Source organism: Brachyistius frenatus, unplaced genomic scaffold (genome assembly GCF_029030835.1).
Source record: "Brachyistius frenatus isolate BFR_SWC_R1_liver_20210118 unplaced genomic scaffold, ASM2903083v1 Contig_9, whole genome shotgun sequence".
Taxonomy (NCBI): Eukaryota; Metazoa; Chordata; class Actinopteri; family Embiotocidae; genus Brachyistius; species Brachyistius frenatus.
The window spans coordinates 7,895,958-7,907,312 of NW_027210608.1; the positions used below are offsets into that span (position 1 = coordinate 7,895,958).

Consider the following 11,355-nt stretch of genomic DNA (forward strand, 5'->3'; position numbering starts at 1 on the left):
TGCAGCAAGTGGTGGAAGAAGTACTCGGATCGTTTACTTCTGTGGTAGCAATGCCGCAGTACAGAGTACAAGTTTAAAGTCCTGCTTTTAAGAGTAATAAAAAGTACAAAAGGATTACAACTAAATATAAAAGTCTTTATTAAGCAGATTGCTCTATTTTTGAATAATTACATTGTTGGATTATAATTATTGATGCAATTTCACTTCAATGTTGCAGCTATTTGGGGCTCATTTTCATTACTCTATATACTGCTGCAAGTCTTCTTAACATATATATATATGTCATCATTTATTTGTTGATTATATTTTGTATTATAATTTGAACCTGCAAAGTAATTAGCAATTAAAGTTTTCAAATAAATAAAGTGGTGTAAAAAAAAGTCATGAAGTACACATATAGTTGTAGAAAATGTTAATACTAAAGTAAAGTAGAAGTACATCAAGTTTGGACTTTAACACTGTGCTTGTGTAAATGTAATTAGTTCCCATCACTGATTGCAATAAGTAAAATTGCAGATTGAGATGCACAGAAATTGCAAATAACAAAAATTAGAAATGTATTCCAAGCCTCTCATTCTTCCTTGGGCAACATCTTCAAAGTGATGTTAAAGTTGTGAGCAATTCAGGCATATTCAACTTTTTTACTCTCTGCATCACTTGCCGTGCGTTGTTCTATGGCCAGTGGCAAGGCCTCATCTCTCCTACTGCTGCAAGGGCCTTGCTCACATCTAAAAAAAAACATTGTTAAGCAAAATCATTGACTTAAGTTCATTAAATTCCTGTTAACAAGCACATAATGAAGCATTGTATTGCAGGCCAATACAGTTTGGATTACATCTACAGCACCAGTTAATGGTTTTGTGTAACTTTGTCAAGCAATCAATAATTTGGTGTCTCTGTGAACTCTGTAGCTTCACAGTGTGATGTGATGCAGTGCCACAAAGATGGAGAGACACTTTTTCTGGTACACTCCATCTGTGTTGAGCCCTTCAGTTGAGGAGTCACATCCGACAAGACTGTCTTGACATTTTCTGAACCTCCCCTAATCCTTAAGGTTGTTGAGAGTTGGTGCATGTGAATGCCACATCATGCTTGTAATGCCCTTGGATTACAGTATATCCAGATTAAAATGAACTTTAAAATCACTTTGATGTTTGTGATCATTGTGTGGAGATGCATATGAAAAGCTTAGGCCCCAAAAGAAAACAGAGGAGAGGAGAGGAGAGGAGAGGAGAGGAGAGGAGAGGAGAGGAGAGGAGAGGAGAGGAGAGGAGAGGAGAGGAGAGGAGAGGAGAGGAGAGGAGAGGAGAGGAGAGGAGAGGAGAGGAGAGGAGAGGAGAGGAGAGGAGAGGAGAGGAGAGGCGTAAACAAGACATTATAGATGATCTTATTAGACTTTCATAACAAAGCTTGCTCTGATGAAACATACGGTGAGCATCTTTTACTTTTTCCTACGGAATACAGCATTATATTTCCTTGGAGCACTTCTCCGTCCGATCGCAATTTAACGGACAGGTGTTACAAGCTTTTTGACAGCCTATCAGAATTTACAGAAGTGCAATCAATACTACACTGCTGCAAGAGAAACAGTGACAGATCCACAAGTCTCCGCTGAGCCAGCAAACTGTTGCAGTGGGAAGAAAAGTGTGTCTGCGGCACAAACACATCCCACTCACACACACCAACACACGCACACACGGAGTGAGAGGTGTGCAGGCACACACACTTTCACATACTCGCATACACGAGCACAAACACCTGCACGCACATATTCACGGGCATGAGCCGACAAAAACACGCGCATCTAAACGCAGCCCCAGAGAAGGCTACAGTAAATGAACCTCACAGCCGTCCAAAGCGCTGACATCAATCAGGCACGCTTTCACCGCTCCAGCTCCCGACGGACAGTGAGTCGCATCTGTCTGCTAGAGGAAGTGCTAAACAATTCCAAAGTGACAGAAACCGTTTTATGCATATCTGCATACGCAGCGTGCCAGACTTGTTGGCTCTCTTCCCGATCCTCCCTTCTCGTGTTGTTTACTGCAATTGTGCAAATTGTGAAAGCATTTGCTATTTCTCAATGACTCTTTTTAATGATGATGATTTACCTACATGAAACAGTTGTTTCTCAGGTACGCGCAGCTGAGCACTACCACCACACGATCCACCTGGGAGTATGAGGCCTGTGAATGCTGGCCAGCGCGATTCTCACAAAGCCTTGGGACTTTTCTTCCCTCAGCAGCGACTGAAAAGCTGCTGTTCCACCTAAATATCAGTGCATCTTCCACAACTGGCACTAACTGCATATCTGCTTTCGACCCAGTGCATATTTGTGACAGAGCCCATGAGGCACGGATGCGCAAATGTTTCATGGCAGTCAGTATATCACCCCAAAGAGATCCCAAAACTGTTTTATACAGCTATTATGAAAAACTAAATGAGGACAAGAACACACAAGGGTAAACTGGAGATGTGAGTCTCCGACAGGACAGCGTAACTAGATCACAAAAGTCACTCCATACATGAGAGGACAACGGATCAAACTCAAACAAAATGACAGCCAACATGAAAAACATATGATATTTAGAACTTTCAACTTGTTTTCAAATTGTTGTTTTCTTAAATATCGAATAAAAGCATGCTTGGAATGTTTTTCAATCGTGCTTATAAGGTAAGGTCGTAAGGTAAGGTTCACACCTGCAGGTAAACATGATCCCAGATAACAATATGTGATTGAACTAAAACTAAGGCACATCCTTTTAAAGCTGTGTTTGACATTTTGTATAAAAATAGAGGAGAAAAAAAAAAGATGAACTTGGGATTTCATCCAGCACAGACACTGTACATACTCAGAGCGTAAGACAGAGCTTTGTCTAATAAAAACCCAACAAAATTTGAAGAAAATAAACGCTTTAGTATTGTATATTAAGGCATCAATACAATCCAACAAAACACTTGAGAGTACATATTTTTTTCTTAGAGGCTAAGAAAACAATTGAGAATTGTGCATGTAAATTGGTTGTAGTTTACACAAATACTGAAATGTCAGCCGCAGTGTGAACTATTAAAGTGGTACAAGCCTGATTAGTTAGCTAGGACTTTTAGACGAGCTTGTGTGCTTCGGCAAATGACAGATTGTCCGCATTTTCCCAGTGTGACGGCATGCTGCGGGATTGCTTATGAGAACAGCACTCTGTGCTACTATGACTAAACAGACCTTGTTTTCAATGGCTGCCACATGCCTTCAAATGTCAAAATCAAAGTATCAAAGCTGACAGATCCGTTTGTGTGTTTGCCTTGCCCGAAGGGACAGGGGGAATGCGTACAGTATCTGGCCAGGCGCCTGGAGCTCAAGAAACTGAGCCTCTGTAATACTACAGTGAGGCAGTAGTCTTAAGAGAGGACAAATCTCAGTTCGTCCTCAAAAGCGCAGAGTGACTGTCCTGTTTCACCTGACATAGATGAGCCACATCTCAGAGAGCTTTGCCACTCTTATCCTCTTACTGAAACCTGTGTGTGTGTGTGTGTGTGTGTGTGTGTGTGTGTGTGTGTGTGTGTGTGTGTGTGTGTGTGTGTGTGTGTGTGTGTGTGTGTGTGTGTGTGTGTGTGTGTGTGTGTGTCCGTGTCTGTGCAGTCGATTCACTATGCATGGAACATCGTGGTAGCCTAACTTTAATTCTGGCCAAACTATGACCTTTGTTCATAAACCTTGTACAAGTATAATCACACTTTATGTCATAAAACACTAATCTACTTCAACCTACTTCTTGTAACAGCATACTTTTGGCCATAAAGATGTATTTCTGCCTAAAAATGGGATTAAATTGGATTTACAGTGGGTGGGTTTCCCCTCCACTACATTGTTGGATGTTTTCCCAGCTTTCCTCTTGTGGCTTCTAAGAAGTAATATCTCCCTTTCGAGATAATTTGCTGTCCATCTCCCTAAAGCTCTTCTCTCAGTAGTTTAAACGGCAGTTATTACACCCTCCTATTAGTGCGTCGCGCTAAAACGCGGCCAATATTGGGAACAGAGAAGCCCTTAATTAAGTTTATAGTCTAATAATTGAACAAATTCACTTCATCGCTGGAAGGCAGCTCAGTCACTCCGCACTAATAAAGTACGTAGGCATGTTAATGTAATAATAGGGGTGCATGCGTAAATATCACGCTCTTACCGTACACTCCTTGGCCCCAGGCAAGAGAAGAGACACTGGAAAATAACAAAATCCAGAAAAACTCCATATTCAGCTCAATTCCGTCATAACCTGAGACACAGAGACAGAGGAGGTGGGTGAAAACAGAGGCACACAGGGGGAACAGCCTGGAAACGTGCGAAACAAGAGGCGACAGCTGAGTGACTGATATAAAAAAGAAAGACTTTAAATCCTTTTTTTTTAATGATTATTTTTCAACTATGTCTTCTCCAAACACCTAAGCCGTGAAAATAAAATCACAAAACAATTTAGTCCCCCGCCGCACAGCCCACTCCGTTTTCATTCAATTTAAAGGGCGGGTAATTCAATCACGAATCGTGGATTATGGAAAGTTTACAAGCGATGCTGTGTGTTCGAGAGATTGACAGGATTTTAGATGTCTGTTGTTTAGCGTGACTAGTCGTCCTGTGTCCTCCACGCCGAGGCACGGGGCTGGACAGGTGTAGTGGAGACAGGAGCAAATATAAGCACTAGACTGCAGCATTTATGGAGGATTAGCTACACCAAGTGGGGTCATGCACTTTAGACCCCAAACACCCACACGCACATCGCGCCTTTCCTTCAGATAATTATTCCTCCAGTGACGCTGCTGGAAGAAGCTGACAGCGTAACTCGTCTGGGAAAAAAAAAATAAGAAAAAAAAAAAATCCACTTTTTTCTTTTTGTTTTTTAATGTCTATAAAATGCATAAATTGTTGTAATTTTTGGTCTGTGAACACATGTTGCTGTTATTTCTCTGCAAAGTTCACCACCTGTGGAAAATCGGATGAAAGCGGGTGAAAAGCAGCTGGAGTCACGGGATAATGGAGCCTTTGATATGTCTCTTCTGACCGAACATGAGGGTTTCCTCCGACGTGTGGCTCACACTTGTGTAGCTTAATGGCTCCGATTCGGCTGCATTGACAGGTTGCATTATAAGGCGCTGTGCTGAGATCAAAGTTGCATTATATGATGCATGATATTTAATCCTGCCCAGCATGAATGCGTGTATTACTGGCAGAAGTAGATCATCATATTGCCAGATTAAATAGAGATGTGACAAAAATAAGGGGAATAAAATTGAAGTGACACCAGTGGGGCATATTAACTGTAATTGCAGGAAATATGTTCAACTTTAATACTGTTAAGAGTAAAATAGAAAATACTGCAGGTTTAAGGCGTTCACAAATATATGCAGCGACACAGACATGATGGAAAGTAAAGAGGTAATTCATACACCCCTGACAAAACTAAACATATACAGCCTGTATGTGCAGCCATGCAGTCACTCGCGTCTACCTTGTCTCCGAGGTGCCGTCCTTTGGGTCAGTCTACTACCCAGCGCTGCGCGCTCTCCTCCTGGCTATAAGAAACGAGGATCCCTCTGCTCTCCGTTAAACCAACCCGCCTCCGTGCCTCCCCACAAAACCAGTTGAAAAGTTGTATATCCTCCTCCAGAAAGCGTCCAGTGGGAGTTTTGCAAATCCCGGCGAGTATAATGTGGAGTTTACCGAGCTCCCAGACCTTTGAAATAATCTCCGCGGTGTGTTAAACTTTTATTTGACGCACAGATGGGGCTGTCAGCGAAATATCAACGCCTGCTCGATTCCACAGAGTCCCTCCTCCCAAAGATGGAAATAAAACCCACTTTCGCTTTGAAAAAAAAACTCAAGCAAGGTTGGGGAACAATCCTGTAGCCTACACCGACACTCCCCCTTTAGTGGAGTATTTACTCTGAAAGGCGTGGTTGAAAGGGCTTTACTGTCTGTCCCTCTTTGCTTCTGGCCGGTGACAGTCTAATGAAGCCCCTCTAACACAATCATGCGCTCTGAAAATGAGCTCCCCTCCGCTGGTTCAATCAGCGCTGTGTCTGTGGACTCCAAGTGATGCTGGCCAAGTGGAATATGTGCGCAGACTGAGAACGACCGCCCCTGTCTGTGAAGAGAGAGAGGGATGGAGGGATGGAGAGAGGGAGGGGAGGGGAGGGAGGACAGAGGCTTACACATAGATGCGCTCAAGCCTCACAGCTCCACACTGAACAGGTTGTCAAAAGATCGCCACTGCTCCCCGCTCTCTTTTTCTTCTACCGGTCGCTCTTCCACTTTGAAATAGGTTTTCTGCCCTTTTAGGTACCACAGGATGCCTCCAATAGCAGCGGGTTTCGTGTTTTCCTCTGTTATCCACTCTTTGGTGGAGTTCGCCAGCTGCGGTGCCACCAATCGTCGGTGCCAATTAGAAATGAAAGACGCTCCTAAAGTTTTTTTTTTTTTTTTTGGCCCGGAGGAGCCCCTAACAGCACCACCCCTCTGCCTGGACCAATTATTTATGACAGTAAAAAACAGACCGAGTGTTAAACACCCCACACGCACACACACACACACACACACACACACACACACACACACACACACACACACACACACACACACACACACACACACACACACACACACACACACACACACACACACACACACACCGTCTCTCTCGCATACATTTACACTACCTCCCTCTGTAGCTCTGTTCCTCCACTCACAGGCAACACAGTCGTTCACGCGGGTTCCCAGTGAGGCCACGGGAGGGCGTGTTTCAGCTCATCACCATTACGCACGTGCGATTGTATGAAGTGTGTATTGGCAAAGTGTGTCGAGATAGGGTGTGAAATCAGCATCCCGTGTGAAGGGCCTTTGACCTCCCCACGAAGGATGTTGGTTTATCACAGAGCAGCGCCTCGGTTGTGTCGCTGATAGAGTGAAATAGACACGTTTAAAAAAAAAAAAAAATCAAACAGCCTGCTTATCAGAGCAGATCAAGCAATCTGTTACTGGAACAAAGGGACAGCTATTTAATTTCAGAAACTTTATCGACGCAATGACGCACTTGGGCACAATGTCTACTCTTTAAAAAAAAAAGAAAAAAAGAAATATATGCATATATATATGCATGTGTAAATAAGAACGAAATGCCTCCATCTCTGGCTGAGTGATGAGAAGAACAAGAAGGACGGAAATGTTGAGAATCCACTGCAAACAATTAAAACAAGGTCACAATCATAGGCTAGAAGCAGATGCTCGAAAGCCTGAAAATGTATAACACTTGATAACAGCCACATTTTTCAACTCATTTATGATGTGTCTGGCTCTGCTTAGTCTAATAACTTGATGTGACAAATTAATAAATCCACACTTTAACCTTGAGGATGGGTTGCAGATGAATATGTTTCGTTAATGTTTTCTTTCATCTGCTTCAAGTAGTGAGTGGGTGGATTTTGCCGTTTCAAGACATTGGGTGTGTTGTAATGTTTATGCTGCAAAAAGACAGAACAATGTTGCAATCTATTTTACAGTATGTTCTCACATAATGCAACATTAATGTCCCCTGAACAAAATGTAGAACAAATTGAGTAAACCAGCATTGCTTTCACTCTTTAGTTACACTAGTTCTTCCGTGTATTTTAACCTAATGTCTGAGTTTAATTTCCCATTTGTTCCATCTTGTGTGTTTTGATATGTCTGAAGTCAGATATAAAAATAGTGTGAACTATGATTTGAGCTGCATTGTTTCCATAGTAATTTACCTACATTCTGCATGAATCATCACTACCTGTTGTAACTTTCTGTTTGGGGTTATCTGCAACAGATTCAGTTACCTGTGCTTAAGTACATGCAGACACACACAGACACAAAGCATGCCTGTTTACAGCACAGAAAGTGTCCACCTGCAGTTGCTCAAAGACACATCAGTAGCTGAGACACCGACGCAAATTTCTCACTCTGTTCAGGTGCCAATACTCCCTGAGATTGTCTGGAATTAGAACCAGCAAACTTTGATGAAACTTTCTTCAGGCTTCCAAGCTTCTTGGTTCACAAACTGGTACTCTGAACTGTTGTTGATTCTGGCAGCCCAAAAAATGAAGAGCATTTAGAATAGACTTTAGGTAAGCTGTTTGGTTATATTACTGAATCACAATCATGATCACTGGGAACAAAGTTTTTAGAAGAGCAAACTTTTAAGACAGATTCTTCTGTGCCAAACATGGTGGTAACATTTGTATACTTCAATCATTTCTGGGAAACAGTCAGCAGTAAACATTTGGGGGTTTTCATCTGACATTTCTCAACAGAATCAAGACACCCAGTAATTACTTAGCGCTCTCAATTCACATGAATCTTTAATTCAGAGTAAACAAAATCATGGGATCTGGCTCAAGTATCTGTCTCTTTCCTTCATTCCTTTTCTGCCCGTCCTCTTGGGTTACAGCCAGCAGTCTTGGCATGTCTTGCTGAGAGTGCATCATTGCTGCTTAAGGCAATGGATCTCAAAAGACAACATGTTGTAGGAACAACCTTGGGTGGGAGCCACACACAAACACACAAACACACATTCATCCAACTCCATGAAGCCTTTTTTTTTTTTTTGAAAGAATTGCAGAAGGATTGTGAGGAGCAATAATTGTAGGAGGTACAGTGAGGCAACAACGAAGGGAACGCAGATGACAACAAAATACTACACATGCCAAAATTCACAATTTTGATTGCAATGCCCGTCCACACAGATGCACTTCCCACCTTTTAGTAACTTGCTGGAGATGTGTCACAGTCATACAATTTCTAGTAAGTGCTCTGTTGTCCGGTGTATTACTAATTTTATTATTCTACTCAGTTTAGTTTACAAGCCTTATTTTAATTTTGTTTAACCACCTTATGTACACATTTTTTTAAAAAAAATTTTTATTTTTTTTTTTTTACATTTTTCTGCTTTTCAGCCTAGAGTAGCCAGGTATGGACATCTTTAATTAAAATCTGGGAATTCCAATGTCATTTCAAAGGAGAAATCCCCAAAAATAAATAATCTCAGAAAATTCAATGGTTGTATTACAGAATCCCAAAAGTCTCTAAAGTAGGGTAATTTATTCGCTAACTCTAAGAAAACTGGAGACACATTAGATGCCTGCATTTATAAATACACATCAACTGAAACAAAAGCTGTACTACCAAACTAATAGAAACAACAGAACTACGGTGATAATTTAATTGCTACTGTCTCAAATAAAGAAAATAAAGCCCTACATCTACAATGTAATTTGGTTCGACTGCAGTTTAAGAAGAAAGCACTTTAAAGCACTTGAACCCAACTCCAAATGGGTACAAGTGCAGGGCAGCAAACGGCAACAAATAAAAAGGAGGGACTGTCTGCATGTTAACATTCCCAAGCCTCAAAGTCTTTTTTTCTTTGAGTGTACCTAAACAACAAAATGCCTAACTGTACTTGATGATAAAAAATATATATCAGTGAAGTGGACAAAGACTACACCTTGCTTGCAATAGTGAAGCTCAATGTGGCATTTAACTGGGCTGTAGTTATTTATCTGAAAACTACAGTAATTGTAGGAAGACTTAGTGGAGCTTTAGGAAAAAAAAATGCCTGGCCTAAATATGGAATACTTGTTACCCTGAGCTTATTATGAGCAAATTCCCAACTATTACCATCTTGAGATAAGTGAAATCCCTGTTGCTGCCTTTAAATGTACTATCTGCCAAGGCTATTATTTTGGCACCCGATGAGAGCATCACAGACTGTAATGTGATCTGAGGTGCTTAGTTAAAAAAAAATTCTGGTACCATGCTTTGTAATTGATGTTCCCATCAGTGTAATTCAATCAAAGCTCAAAGTGCTGTATATCAGCGCCAAGCACTTTCCCACATAGAAACGGCTAAATGGACAGAAAAGATACACTTGAGACTGCCGATAATTTCATTGTGTGTTCAGCATGTGTGCTTGTGTGCATGTGTGTGCGTGCGTGCGTGCGTGCGTGCGTGCGTGCGTGCGTGTGTGTGTGTCTCAACATAACTCATCCTTGCATAGACAAGGATGCAAATTGGATACGTCAAAGAGTATAGAGAGGATTCTGATTCCCTGAGAGAAAGAAGACGACTAATATCAGACATTTAAAAGAAGAAGGAGTTTAAGGATCCGGGGACATGCTTTTACTTCTTTCCTAATACACAGAGAATGAATACTATACAGTATCATGGGTCAGCATTTTCCAAAAAATTAAATTAAACTACACGACTGTTGTCTTGTTTACCCATGAGAAGGTTACCTTAAAGCTGCTTGCTAACCACCATTAATTGACAAAAGAAGACGAACACTTTACTACCATGATCTGGTAAAAATGCATGTGATGCTTTGATATTAGTTGCTTCAACAAAACAGAGAAAACATGCAAAGACTACAGTCGTCAAAAAGTTTGTTGTGAAACTCGTTCAAAGAATGAGTGAACAGGTAAAGCCAACATGTCAAAAGTCGACTACAGCTATGCAGTCATTTGACAGCAAAGCACTGAGCACACGGTCCATCTACAGATCACCAGTGGCAAGCTTTGTTAACAGAGAGTTTGATGTTTGACATCCAGAGCAGACAACCTTAGTCGAATGCTTCCAGAGAATATACCCATCTCTAGAATGCCACAACCTGCAGGGTGATGAGGATAAACATTGAGAAACAGAATGAGTCATGTCTTTTCTTGGACATAAACCTCAATCTGGAAGAGATGTACTGCGAGAACAGTCACCATGACCAATCTCTTTTTTTAATTTATTCTTTTTACATTCAGTTGCATCTTTACTGTTAATATTCATGCTTGCTATTATACACTCAGTGACATTTGCTGCTGCGATAAAGACTCTGGAACATCTAACACATCCAGGACACTGGAGCAGGGGGAGCTTAGAGGGGCATGAAGCCATCCATAACCATGCATTATGTTCTCATCTACTTGTGTTATCCATAGAAATGTCCGAAAAATATACGTTTAGAAAACACATTACATGGCACATGTCCTTTAAATTTCAGGATAATTCTCTGCGAGGGTGAATGTGCAAGCCTCTACAGAGGGAGTTCAGTGTTTTCATACACACATACAGTAATCTTCATTTTCTTTCTTTTGTGTCTCGTAGACTGATTGTGAATCCATTAGCTCAGCAAAACATTCAAAATGGATTTCTGTGCCAAAGCCAGATTACATTCACTGATAACATATTTTAACTTTCACTGCTAATGAAACCGATTGATTGTTTACACAATATTTGACCACAGGGCAACAAAAAAAGGGTTCAGACATGGATAAGATTTGGAAGGTGAAGGATCTTCATGGCCTTAA

General features: G+C 41.2%; 1 protein-coding gene across 2 annotated transcripts in view; it reads right to left on the reverse strand.

Annotated features, from left to right (window-relative positions):
* Positions 1 to 6,090, reverse strand: part of LOC138616328 (MAM domain-containing glycosylphosphatidylinositol anchor protein 1) — a 171,698-nt gene extending 165,608 nt beyond the window's left edge. For both annotated transcript variants that reach the window (XM_069690568.1, XM_069690567.1), the window contains exons 1-2: positions 5,493 to 6,090; positions 4,176 to 4,265 (exon numbers count right to left, since the gene is read on the reverse strand). In XM_069690568.1, coding sequence (XP_069546669.1) covers positions 4,176 to 4,242 — 67 coding nt within the window. In that variant the 5' untranslated portion in view covers positions 4,243 to 4,265; positions 5,493 to 6,090. The remainder of the gene's footprint in view (positions 1 to 4,175; positions 4,266 to 5,492) is intronic.
* Positions 6,091 to 11,355: the final 5,265 nt, after the last annotated feature.